The sequence below is a fragment of the Orycteropus afer genome, unplaced genomic scaffold (genome assembly GCF_000298275.1).
Source record: "Orycteropus afer afer isolate SDZICR_OR568_19922 unplaced genomic scaffold, OryAfe1.0 scaffold00130, whole genome shotgun sequence".
NCBI lineage: Eukaryota > Metazoa > Chordata > Mammalia > Tubulidentata > Orycteropodidae > Orycteropus > Orycteropus afer.
Genome location: NW_006921717.1, coordinates 6,667,907 through 6,680,833, shown reverse-complemented (window position 1 = coordinate 6,680,833; position 12,927 = coordinate 6,667,907). Strand labels below are relative to the sequence as shown.

The 12,927-nt window shown below is 51.2% G+C and overlaps 3 protein-coding genes and 1 non-coding gene across 4 annotated transcripts; 3 read left to right on the top strand and 1 right to left on the bottom strand.

Moving 5' to 3' along the window:
• Window positions 1-5,657: 5,657 nt before the first annotated feature.
• Window positions 5,658-6,980, bottom strand: CUNH11orf98 (chromosome unknown C11orf98 homolog). The gene is made up of 4 exons (XM_007944875.1): window positions 6,942-6,980; window positions 6,653-6,777; window positions 5,852-5,949; window positions 5,658-5,764 (listed from the first exon to the last, which is right to left on the bottom strand). The coding sequence occupies exons 1-4, from the start codon at window positions 6,978-6,980 to the stop codon at window positions 5,658-5,660; spliced, it is 369 nt and encodes a 122-aa protein (XP_007943066.1).
• A 222-nt stretch (window positions 6,981-7,202) lies between these two features.
• Window positions 7,203-7,351, top strand: LOC122150376. The gene has a single exon (XR_006163632.1). It is a non-coding gene; the product is annotated as a small nucleolar RNA SNORA57 (small nucleolar RNA).
• Window positions 7,352-7,708: 357 nt separating this feature from the next.
• CSKMT (citrate synthase lysine methyltransferase) lies at window positions 7,709-8,614 on the top strand. The gene is made up of 2 exons (XM_007944876.1): window positions 7,709-7,772; window positions 7,959-8,614. The coding sequence occupies exons 1-2, from the start codon at window positions 7,709-7,711 to the stop codon at window positions 8,612-8,614; spliced, it is 720 nt and encodes a 239-aa protein (XP_007943067.1).
• A 3,140-nt stretch (window positions 8,615-11,754) lies between these two features.
• On the top strand, window positions 11,755-12,110 carry LOC103200502 (ubiquinol-cytochrome-c reductase complex assembly factor 3). The gene is made up of 2 exons (XM_007945004.2): window positions 11,755-11,865; window positions 11,955-12,110. The coding sequence occupies exons 1-2, from the start codon at window positions 11,755-11,757 to the stop codon at window positions 12,108-12,110; spliced, it is 267 nt and encodes an 88-aa protein (XP_007943195.2).
• Window positions 12,111-12,927: the final 817 nt, after the last annotated feature.

The window sequence follows — 12,927 nt, the reverse complement described above, 5'->3', positions numbered from 1 at the left end:
TGCACTTACGGAAGCTAAGGCTGCCGCCAGCCCGTTTCCTCCAGAGACTTGGACTTGCCGGCTTCTATACGTTTGTGAGCCTTTTTCCTAAGATAAATTTCTCTCTTTCTCTCTCTATAAATATATATATATACACTTTGCTGATTTTTGTGTTTCTCTAGAGAACCCAATCTAACACACCAGTCTAACACAGTGCTTATATTAAAATTGTCAGTTACTGATATCTAAATGAGGAGGTGCAAAAAGGGTGTGGCATTGGCATCTGACCTCCTCTCACTTCACAAGGGGGAAGAAGCATCAAGGTCAACAGCCCAAGGCTGATTCCTATGAAGTGGAAATCAGAAATACTACCAGCCTCCAACCTTCTTGCCAATCCTGACACCAACTGTCCCTCCCAACAGCACTCTATTTCTCTGCTGGGTTCCATAATTCATTGCAATGGCCACACAGAACTCACAGACAACATTCACAATTACAGGGTTTATTAGGGAAGTAATAGGAAACAATTCAGGATCAGGAACAACTCAGAATACAGTTCTATCAGAACAGCTTCCTTTCAGCCATACAAGTAGGCACACTTCTCTCTGGCCTGAACCTCTCAACCTGCATCCCTTTGGCCTCTTCCCTGCTTGGGCAGGTGCTACAAGGCTCTTTTTAGCTCTGCTGATAGGTGCCCAGAGAGGTACCCCGCTCCACCAACAAGTTTCCTGCCCGAGAGCACTCGGCGTTCTTCGTCTGTGGGTCAGCAAGCTGTCTGCTGTGGTCTCTCTTGGTTCTGCATCTCTTCTGCTGCTGTTTTGCTGCCACTGTCTCTCGGCCGTCTCAGCAAAATGTTACAGCTCTCTCTTTGTCTCCTGGGTTGAGGCAGTCCAGTGTAGGTGTGGTGCAGTGCAGTGAATTACCTGGTATGGCTTTTCTAGTCATAGTCTTTGTTACTCCCAGCAGATTACAGGGTGGGACCATGCAATCCTCTAATATGAGGATTGGTTAGTTTTATCACTCTGCCTGGTGTAACATGACCCTTCCTAAAAGCAGAAGAGGGGCTCTCACTGCCATCAAGAGAGATGAACTGGAGGTGAAGTGGAGCACACCCTTGGACCTGAGATCCCTGCACTGGACCTCCTTGGCAGAGATGCCCCAGTGGAGAAACACCTTGGCAGAGAGACGTCCTGACAGAGACATGGCAGCGATGGACCGAGAGGCACGAGACAGAGCAGCAGCCTTACCTGGCCCACTAAATGAGAAAGCTGCGTGCCCTTGGGCAGGAGGCTTGCTGGTGCAGTGGGGTGCACCTAGGTGTACCTACTGCCAGAGCTAAAAGAGGTTTGTAACACTTGCCCAAACAAGGCAGAGGCCAGGCTGGGAGTTCAAGGGCCAGAGAGGCGAGCCTGAGGGCACAGCAGAGGGGAGACTGTCCGGATTGAAGAATTGTATCCTGAGCACCTCCTGAACCTGAATTGTAGTCTGTTACTTCCCTACTAAACCCCGTAATCTTGAGTATTGTCTGTAAGCTCTATGTGCCCATTGCAACGAAGTATCAAATCCAGCAGATAAGTAGTGAGTGCCATGGGAGGGACAGTTGGTGTCAGAGTTGGTAGAAAGGCTAGAGGGTGGTGGCATGTCTGGCCTCATAGGAATAAGCCTTCTGCTGTTAATGGTGATTCTGCCTCACCTTCATGAGGTTGGAGAAGGTCAGAAGATGTCACCCTCGTGTCCTTTTTGCAGCAAGGATCTCAGGTTCAAAGGATGGACTCCACTCCTGGCTTCTTCACTGATGTTAGTGAGAGTCCCTTTCTGCTTGTGGGTGGCTCATTTTAAGCCTAGCTGAACCCACCAGCCACTCCTCAGAAGGAACATTAGCCACTCTACTTGCATAGAGATAGGGCCTCAAAAACCCAAGGAAAGGTCGCTATGAGTCGGAAAGAACTCCATGGCAGTGAGTTTGGTGTTTTTTTGATGGCAAACTGGCCAATCCCCATGTTAGGGTTCCACACACCTTGTTTAAACAGTCTCGCCCCTACAAGAGCCCAGTGTACTTGTGTACTTTATTCACATTATTAACAAGCTATGCAATCCCCTTGGTGGGCCACAAGCACCTTACATTTGCATAGTGCTACTTAGTCATTTGGTGGGACTTACAAAGACTATGGCTAGAAGGTCCATGTTAAGTAATTCACTGCACTGCAGGAGGGAAGGAGCCCTAGTGGTGCAGTGGTTAAGCCCTCAGCTGCTAGCCGAAAGGTCAGTAGTTCACACCCACCAGCCACTCTGCGGGAGAAAGATATGGCAGTGTGCTTTCATAAAAATTACAGCCTTGGAAACCCTAATGGGGAAATTCTACTCTGTCCTATGGAGTTACTATAAACCAAAACCCCTAAACCTACTGTCACCGAGGTGATTATGACTCATAGCAACCCCCATTGGGTTTCCAAGGCAGTGAATCTTTACAGAAGTAGATTGTCCAGTCTTGCTTCCATGGAGTGGGCTGATGGGTTTGAGCCAACCTTCCGATGAGCAGTCAGATGTCTTAGTCACTGTGCTACCAAAGCTCTTTATGGAGTTACTGTAAGTCAAAGTCACCCCAACAGCAGTGGGTTTGGTTTAACTGGGGAGGTAGGATGGAAAATGAGTTCCCACTGTAACAATGTCTGTTTAGCCATCTGCTGTGGTGAAATGATGTTAGGAAAAGACAATAAATGAAGATTGGAGTAGTCGGAAGAATATTATGTGGAGGAGCTGACCCTTGAATTAGGTGTTAAGGATGGGCAGATTCGGCACACGCTGTTAGCACTGCATGTTTATGCCCTTCTGCGGTGGAATGAAAGGCGCTCTGGTGGTGTAGTGGTTAAGGCATTTGGCTGCCAACCGAAAGGTCAGTGGTTCAAACCCACCAGCCAGTCTGTGGAAGAAAGATGAGGCAGTCTGCTTCCATAAAGAAACCTAATGGAAGTCGCTATGAACTGGAATTGACTGGATGGCGGCAAGTTTGTTTGTTTTTTTCAGTTTGTGGTGAAATAAGTTCCTTTATGTGCCTTTTGTTTTGGTTCTTTGGGAAAACAGCTTGAGAGAATGTCCCCCTAAGTCCAGAGGAGTTACTTTCACCCTAGTTTTCTACCCTAGAGGGTTTGTTACTTCCTCCCAGTGTGGTGTGGTTAAGTTTGTGTGTCAAGTTGGTGGAGCCTGGTTGAGTGGTTGGGCAGCTGAATGTAGTTATTCCCCATGGTGAGATTGGTAATTAACTCTATGGTGGACTCTATTGGAGCAGCTGAGTAGCTGCTTTGGGTATGTGGGCTGCTTCCCATATATAAGAAACAGCTTTGAGAATGGTCTCTAGTTTATGGCATGCTTGGACCCTGCATGTAGCTGTATCATTGTTCAGCAGGCTGCCACGCTCTGCTGACCTTGGGACTTTCAATGGACTTGAATTAATGGCCTGCTATGTGGATTGGCATCAGGACTGTGCCATTTTACTTGTCGACCTTGGGCTTGTTAGCCTCAGCAGCCAGCAGCTGCCTGAGCGAAGAAATGCCTCAAGCTTCAGTGGGCCGGGAGCCAGAGGCAGAGCTAAAGTCTAAGGTCGAGGGGCTTTCACACAGCCCCTAGAGCCTGGCACTTTGAACTCCTGAAAGTCTCCAAACTGTAAGAGAATCAACTCCTGTTTGTTCAAGCATCCCATTTGTGGTACATTCTTGTCAGAGCAGCACTAGGTAACCAGAACACCCAGGCTGACTGACATTTCCTGGGTCAACAGTAAACCTCTTGTCTGGTCCTGGGCTGCAGCCTGCCCTGTGATTGGTATGCATTTTGCCAGAATTGGTCAATATACTATGCAAACTGTGACTATAAATGATACAAATTACATGTCTATAGCCTGCTATGCAATGTAGTGTCTGTGACTTAAACCAAAACAAACCAAACTCACTGCCATGGAGTAATTTCCAACTCAAAGTGACCCCTCCTTGGGTTTCTGATGTGTTATCTCTACGGAAGTAGATTGCCCAATCTTCCTTCCAAGGAGTAGCTGGTAGGTTTGAACCTCCAGCCTTCTGGTTAGCAGTCAAATGCTTTAGGCACTACACCACCACAAGACTAGTAGAGGCCATTAGTCAGTTCGTGGTCCCCTTGCTGGGAGGAGATGGTGCCTTAAAATTGACAAGGGGTTGTGTATACTGTATATGTTGCCAACCCATTTTCTCAAGCAGCTAACAGCAGCAGAAGAAAGCAGCAGGGAGAAAGACAAGGAACCTCCTAAAAGGGCTGTATCATCAGTCAATCGCTATTACACTGAGGGCGGTGAGAGGCCCAGAAAGGGCCCTGTGGCAGAGCTGGTGGTGACTGCAGAAATGTGCTGCTAGGAACATCGCTGACAGAGCTGGGTCAGTTAGCAGCAGAGGTGGACAGCACGGAGGCTGAAGGCAGGGGGGCCTGCATGGTTGAGAGGTCCCACACAGCAGACGGTTCGGCTTGTCTGCTGGGGAGAGGAACCAAGAGCTGTCCCGCACTGAAGAAGGGGATGTATTCTGCTCTTTGGGGAGCCTTCCAGATTTTGCCTATATTCTTCCTGATCCCAAGCTGCACTTGTTACCTTCCTTGATAAACCACTTATGGCTTGTGAGTTGTATGTGACCACTGCAGCAAATTCTTGAACCCAGCAAAGTAGAGTGCTGAGGAGGGGATGACTGGTGTCAGAACCGACATAAACGTGGGAGAATGGAGGTGTGTCTGATCACCACCTTGTATGAATCAGCTTTGGGCTGATGGTGATTTTCATTATCCCCCTTGAAGTCAAGACAGGTTCTGATGCTGCTACTACTATGCAAACAACACACCTTCCTTCTCCCTAAGGAAGGAAACAAACACTTTTTGGAAACATATTTTGTACCAGATGTCAAGAGGGAATTCAGAAAAAATTATACAGCAGCTGTGTAACATACAGCATCAGGAATACCTATGGAGCTCATTTAAAAAAATCGACTGTATCACATATTAAGGCAAAGGAAGCATAGAAAAAAATGAAGTGGAGGGAATTGCTCACCCAGGTCACACTGGGGCAGTGGCCAGGCCACTCTTACCGCCTCTCTCATTCCTACAATAATCTTTATTTTTGTCAAAGCTGCAAGGTTTACATGTCACCCACTAGGGAGGCTGTTGTTGTTATGTGCCATGAAGTCAGACCTGACTCATAGTGACCTCTCCTTGGGTTTCCAAGGCGGTATCATTATGGAAGTAGATTGCCCAACCTTCCTTCCAAAGTGTGGCTGCTGGGTTTGAACCACCAGCCTTCTGGTTAGCAGTCAAGTGCCTTAGGCACTATGCCACCAGAGCTCCCCTAGGGAGGCTGGGTCATCACAAAGGTGGCTACTTGTTGCCTTTGCTCAAGTAAGCTCTGTGGATCGTTTCCCCTTTGTCTTGTTGGCACATTTAATCACACACGTCTGTCAGAACTCTAGGGCTTTATTAAGGTGGCAACAGAATGCCCCCTGCAGTCTTTCTTCTCTACCCTCTTCCCTCCCAGCACCTCCCTCCAGGAGAGGACACCAGGCCATTAAGGATGAGGGGAACCTGGGGAGTGGAAAGGGACAATGCTTTCTCCAAAGTCCACTGAAATGCAACCTCCTGGCTCCAGGGGAAAACTTGTGGTAGAAGGAGTGAGGGATTCAGGTCTCCTCTTCAAGATCTTCCATATCTACATCCTGGGGGGCTTTTGTCTTCGGGCGTTTGAGCTGTGGTTCTTTAGTCCTGGATGGCTTGGGGGGGGCTTCCACTGAGCAAAAGAAAAGAGGAAACATTCAAGAACCCAGTCGAATGTACTACCTCCCCTCCTCATCCCAGCTCCCAGCTCCCCCCTCACCTTCCATGGCTGCCTTCTCCTTCTGGGCAAGCCGGATCTGCTGGAGGAGTTTTCTGCGCTTCTTCCCTGACAGAGTAATGTTGGCACGTGCACTGGACCTAGAGCCACAAGCCACACCAGTCGCCACCAAGTCAGTTCCACACATGGTGACCCCATGGGTGCAGGGCGGAACTGCACTGCATAAGATATTCAAGGCTGTGACCTTTCAGAAGCTGATGGCCAAGCTTTTCCTCTGAGGCAGCCGACTGGGTTTGAACCACCAACTTATTAGTTAGCAGTCAAGCGCTTAACAGTGTGTCACCCAGGGACTCTGAAGGTAAGCAGGCACAAAGAAATCCCGGTTCTTTGTGAGCTAGGCCACACAAGTGGTTCTGTCTATTGCAAAGGTCTCTGGATTCAAATTACAAAACTGTTTGGAAACCTGGGCTCTGTGACTAAAGCTTCTCTGACACTGTATTTTTGTGAAACTCCATCTCGCTGTACTCACCCTTATGTGCGTACTTTTCTGTAATTAAGTGTAACTTTGCTTAGAAAAGTCTACGTGAATGTACGTTAATTGGGGGATGGGGCATTCGAAAACTTTCCTTAGATTCTTAGTGGGTCTAGGACCCAACGAAAAGTGTACCGTCGTTACTGTGATAGGCTAACAGAGTCTGGGTACAAACCGAGCCGACAGAGGTCCCCTGCATAAACCTGAGTGCACAGGCAAAAGAGGGAGGAGCGAGGTGCTCCGGTGCTGGGCAGGGAGGAGGGAGAAGGATTCCGCGGCGAGCAGCGGGGGAAATAGGGTGTGGCACTCACGCCCGCTTCTTCAGGTGGTGCCGCGTGATCAGCCCTTCGTCGATCACAGCCCCGACTACCCGGTGCTTCAGTCGCCGCTGCCGGTTCAACACCCGCCGTCGCTTGAACAGCTTCTTCTTCAGCTCCTACCAGGGAGGAAGTGCGAATCACGCGGAGGCTGCGCACGGCGGCCCAGGACCCCCGCCCCCTTCAATCCCATCTCAGGAGAGAGGAAGGCAGCCCGCGGCTTGCTGGAGCGGACGCAGGGCGGGCGCTTGGGGAAACAAGGTTGGGGTCCCCACGCAGTCACCGTCCGGGGCCGGTTGATTTTCCCGCCAGGAGCTCCCATGGCTACGCAGCTACGCCGGCTCCGCGTCTGCGTTTCCGCTCCCGACTGTGTCAAAGCGGCGGTCCCGTCCCTCGGCTCTCTAGCGGCCAATCGCAGTTCGGGGGCGTGTCCCAGGGGTTATATAAAGGAACTAGGCAGCCCTGCAGGTCTTTTCGAGAACTGTCGGTTAGTAAGCATGGGTTTTACCGGAGGTCTGGCTGGGACGCGGAACGGGAGGTACACCCTCCTTTTCTTGGCGGGGGCCGGGCGTGCGATCCCGGTCCCCGTTATGTGCGGAGGCAGAGGAAGAGGGCTCCGATCCCCTCGGCGTCATGTCTTCGGTGCTGGCGGCTTTCCGTCCGCCGGTTCTATCCTCAAGCGCCGGGACAAGGGACTTCGAGGACCTGGGTAGAACCGGGGCTTCTCCCTGGGGTGCTCACGTCTTCTCCTTTCATTTCAGGACTCTGACTGTGAACGCCGCATCTGATGCAGGAGCTGTCTATTCTCCGTCTCACGTCCCGTTGTCACCAATAAAGACTGTTCGCTCCATAGTCGGTCTGTGTCGGCGTTATTTTTTACGAGGCTGCAGAGTTCGCGGAGGCGATAGCGCGTTTCCCTGCGACCCGGAATTTGCAGATCTTCCCTTGCACCTCAGACCCGCCCCCACCTCCCCCGACGTCCTGCCTTTCGCTCCTCTGGCGGGCTGCACTTCGCGGAAGATCCCTGGCTGACCTTGCCCCGATCCCCGGATGGCGGCTCTGTGCCGAACCCTCCACGTGGCTACGGTAGCGGGTGGAACGCGCCGCGCGTTGGGTAGGGAGGGCGGACTGAGTGGTTGGGCAAATTTCCTCGCGACCTGGGAGTCTGGTTTTTAGAACTGCAGTTCTTAATACCCCAACGTGTATAATGGGCACAGTTTTTGTAGCAATGAGATTAGAACTCGGGTCCCATTAGAATTTGGACGGCGGGTGACAGATAACCCTCCACCCGCGTGCACAGGCTCCCTGGCTGGAAGCTGCCTGGCTGACCGACACCTCTGGGATCGGCTCCATGCCCAACCGCGTCTGGGCAGCGTCCCCACCTTCGACTGGTTCTTTGGATACGAAGAAGCTCAGAGTCTCCTCCTGCCGCTGCTACAGGAGGCACGGGCTACCTGTCCGCTGCGGGTGCTGGACGTGGGCTGTGGGACTTCCAACCTGTGTACAGGTCTCTACACCAAGTACCCGCACCCCGTGGATGTGCTAGGGGTAGACTTCTCTCCGGTGGCTGTGGCCCACATGAACAACCTCCTGGAGGGTGGTCAAGATCAAGCGCCCCTGTGCCCTGCGCACCCAGCCTCCTGCATCCACTTCGTTCAGGCTGATGTCCAGAACCTGGGGCCAGTGGCTCCCTCAGGCTCTTTCCATCTGGTGCTGGACAAGGGCACCTGGGATGCTGTTGCCCGGGGCGGTCTGCCTGGGGCCTGCCAGCTGCTGTCAGAGTGCCTAAGGGTCCTGAGCCCTCGGGGGACCCTTATTCAGTTCTCAGATGAGGACCCTGATGTACGGCTCCCCTGTTTGGAACAAGGGTCCCAGGGCTGTACTGTGACTGTGCAGGAGCTGGGTCCTTTCAGGGGGCTCACTTATTTTGCGTACTTGGTTCAAAGCTCTCATTAAAGACCTTAGTCCTCACCCTAGTGTTTCGTTGTGGGTTAAAGACAGCTTTGTCTTTGCAAGATGGCTGGCTGGAAAGTGAGAATTTGGTTATTGGCTTCCACATTTACTAGCTGGGTGTAGTATTACTGATTGGTTTGTGTCTTAGTTTACTCATCGACAAAGTGAAGTTATGGGGATTACAATAATTCATGTAAAACACTTAGCAGAGCACAAGATGAGTATTGAACAAAATACAAGTGAACCATCCTCCACTTCAACTAACAGTAGCTCCTAAAAGCTGCAGGAATTCTTAATCCAAATCCTTGCACTGATTGACTTGTATGACCCAGTGGCCTAACCTCTAAACCTCATTTTTTCTCATCTGTAACAGAGAGAATGGTACTTACCCTCAAAGCCACTGGGAGGCAGGAGATGGGAAGATTCCGTAAAGCAGCCTCTATGCACCTGAGAGCCCGCTGCCAGGTCCCAGAGAGGATAGAGGTTGGGAGCTTCCTGACACCCCACTTCCTTGGGAATCCAGGAGGCATCTTGCTCTTCCTGCTCTGGCCCCCAGCCGAGTCCTGGGATAGGGGTTCTTAACGGAGATCTGGGGTCTTGTGGGCTCCAAGCCCACACTGGAAGGGAAATGGAGTTAAAAGAGCCCATTACCTGAAGATACTCTTGAATTTTTAAAAGATTATAAGGTGAATCTTAATTTTTCTGTTGTTAAGGAGTAGTACAGCTCTGCTGGCATAGTGCCTAAGGCATCTGACTGCTAACCAGAAGGGTGGCGGTTCAAACCCAGCAGCCACTCCTCGGAAGGAAGATGGGCAATCTACTTCTGTAAAGATTTACTGCCTCGGAAACCTAAAGGGGGTCGCTATGAGTCGGAATTGACTGGATGGCAGTGGGTTTGGTTTTGGTTTAGTGATTGTGACATAAATAAGCCTTGGTTTTCTGATAAAGGGAAATTATTTCCCTTATTGGACTGCTCTGAAAATCAGGTAAATGTGCCAAAAAATATAACTTCTGTAACATGGAAAAATGTCTAGAAAGTAGTAGGATTGGGTGTAATATTTCCCCCCACAACAAAATTAAATATTTTAAAATATTAAAACCATAAAAAGAGTATCCCCAGTCCTGACATCACTGCTGCCCTCTTGATAGTCTCCAACTTTGCCATCTCCCTTGATTTTTTTTCTCTTGCCTCTAGATCCATCTTCATTATGTTTACTGAGCACCTACTGTGTGCCTGGCATTGCTGAATGCAAGGGACACAGCTGAGTTTTCCATCTTGACCTGCCCAGGACACCCAGGTCACAGTGGCCCCACTGAACCAACCACCTCCCTCACCTGGTTCTTCATCTGGGTCCTGGAAGAAGGCCTCAGCCTCTCCTTCACTGTCAGTGAGTGGCAGCAGTTCCTCCTGAGGCCAGCGGAGCACCTCACTCTCTTCAGCGGCTTCCACCACAATGGAGGGCAGGCGGGACTTAGGAGATACAACCTGAATGGGGACCGCAGGGGGCTTGGGCCAAGTTGAAGGTGAGTGAGCAGCAGGGCAGAGGGTGGGGAGGTACTAACCTGATCATCCTGGTGACCTTCATCAATCCTGGCAGTGTCTCCTGTGTCCTGCCTGAGAGGGTTGGTCAGCCTGGGACTTTCAGGGTTACCTCTAGGCCAAGGCCCATCCTCCTCACTGCTCCCTGGCACAAGGGCCATGGTGGTAATTCTTAGATTGCAGAGGGAGTCAACTCAAGAGTAGTGTACCCCTGCCCAGTGCACCCTACAGACTGCATCTTTAATCTTCTTTAGAGCCCGGCCCCTTAATCACTTCTTCAGAGAGGCGGATGGCATGCTAGGAGATTATGGGCATTCTAGCACAGGGGACGCTGCTCAAGAGGTGGGACAGGAGGCTCGTTACTCGTTCCCTGGAGCAGAAAGGGCATTTGGATTAACACTTGGTGAGGAGTTTTGATAATGAACTTGGAATATCCTGACACTAGAGCTGGCATGTTTGTTTGTATTTTATTTAAAGAAAACTTACAAGGTGTTTTTATTTGTTTTAAATGCTTTACAAACTAACTTAATTAATCATCCTAAAACATGAGATAAGTACTATTCGCCCCATCTTCAGATGCAGAAACCAAAGCACAGCACTGCGTATGGCACGTATGGCACTCAAACGTATGGCACTCTCTATCCCGCCCCCTCTCTATGGTTTCCTATATGGGCCGCTCTAGCCGCGCAGCTGGGGAGAATGTGGCTACCCTTCTAGGCTGCACGGAGGAAGAGACTTGCCCAGAGTCACACAGCTAAGAGGCATATTCTTCAAGCTAAATTTGGTATATTACATGCCATCCAGAAAGAAATCCAGAGTTTCATGCTTTCAAAAAAAAAGAAAGAAAATCTGACAAGGATACACCACGCGAAAACAACCGTTACTTATAAAGAAAAAGTATATAAAGCTATTCTTTTCCTTATCCGTGAGCCCTGGTGGTGCAGTGGTTAAAGCGCTCTGCTGTAAACCAAAAGGTCAGAGATTGAACCAACCAGCTGATCCGCGGGAGAAAGATGTGGCAGTCAGCTTCTGTAAAGATTTATAGCCTTGGAGCCCCTGTGGGGCAGTTCTACTGTCCTACAGGGTTGGTAGGAGTTGTAATGGATTGCACGGCAGTGGGTTTTTCCTTTATCTGTTCAAGAGTAGAAGGGATTGGGGGGGGGGTGTACTGGAAGGGAGAAGGTTGTCAATGGGTTGTGTGTGTTAAGTGTCTGATGACCGCACACGTTATTGAAGGAAAGTACAGAACACAATCCTCTCTTGACTGGGAGATTTCGGAGGGCTGAACAGTAGGCAATCGTACAATAAACAGCAGCCTACACCAGATTTGATGACTGTGGGCCCTGCGCTCCGCCCTCGGTGCCAACATTTCCTCTTTATTTTTAAATTGTGGTAACACTTTGTCTTGACACCCTCACATTCCTCCGCTGAAAACCCGGCGCTCTAAGGTGTAAACGTATGGCACTCTCTATCCCGCCCCTTCTCTATGGTTTCCTATACGGGCCGCTCTAGCCTGCGCAGCGGGGGAGAACGTGGCTACCCTTCTAGGCTGCTGGAGGAGTGCAAGGCCGCCTCGCTGGTCGCGCGGTCCCCAACGGAGGTCATGCGGAAGGCGCTGCTCGTGGGCGCAGTCCTGGGGGCCGGAGCTGGCGTGGGCTCCGCGCTCTTTGCTCTCGTGACCCCGGGAGAACAGAGGACACAAGTAATGCTCAAGGTGGGAGACTTAGGAGTCCTGAGGTGGGGCGGGCGGGCGGAGTGCTGCGTTGGTGATTGGAACTTTCGATCCTCCTCCTCGGCCTGCAGGAGATGCCCGCGCAGGACCCACAGCGCAGGGCCGAGGCAGCCAGTACCAAGGAGCTGCTGCTGGCTACGTTGCAGGAGGCAGCGGCCACTCAGGAGAACGTGACCTGGAGGAAAAACTGGATGGATGGTAGTGGCGGCGGTGGGAAGTCGGCATGAGCCTGCTCTTGGCCCGGTGGGCGCTGGTGCCTTTTCTCTTGCGCAGGAGCTCGACGTGACCGTTCGCCTCCATGGGCTCGGCGAGGAGTACGGAACTGGGTTGCTGCACCCAGAGTGCTCCGGTGCCCCGGGAGCCGCCGCCGGGTGTGCACCGTCTCCTCAATCCCTGCACTGACTGCCTTTGACTTCCACATCTCAGGCTGGGATGGAAGCCGGGGTGAGCTGTGGCGAAATGCAGAAACCAATAAATCACGTTCCTCTGTTTAGAGAGTGCGATTTCGAGCCGATGCCTCCTAATGTCAGGGTAGCTGTGGGCGTTGGCATGGCTGATGAGGGGTGAGTGATTAAGGGAGAGTGTCCGGCCCCCACGTGTGAAGCTGAAGCTCCGTAGGCTTGTTGCTGAGTGGCCCCGACTCCTGTGGACAACTGAACGAAACACTGCTGGTCCTGGGCCACCTTCCCAGTCTTTGCTATGCTTGAGGCCTGTTGTTGCAGCCTCCGTGTCAACCCCTCTCCTTGAGGGTCTTTTCCATTTTCGCTGACCCGCCACGTTACCAAGCATGATGTCCTGCAGACACCCCTCCTGACTATGTGACCAAAGCATGAAGTGCGGCCATTCTAGCATCTAAGGAGTTTTCTGGCTGTACTTGCCAGACAGATTGGTTCATTCTTCTGGCAGTCCATATGCATGGTATTTTCAGGGAGCTCTGGTAGCATAGTGGCTAAAGGCACTTGACTGCTAACCAGAAGGCTGGTGGTTCAAATCCACCAGCAACTCCTCGGAAGGAAGATGGGGCAATCTACTTCTGTAGTGATA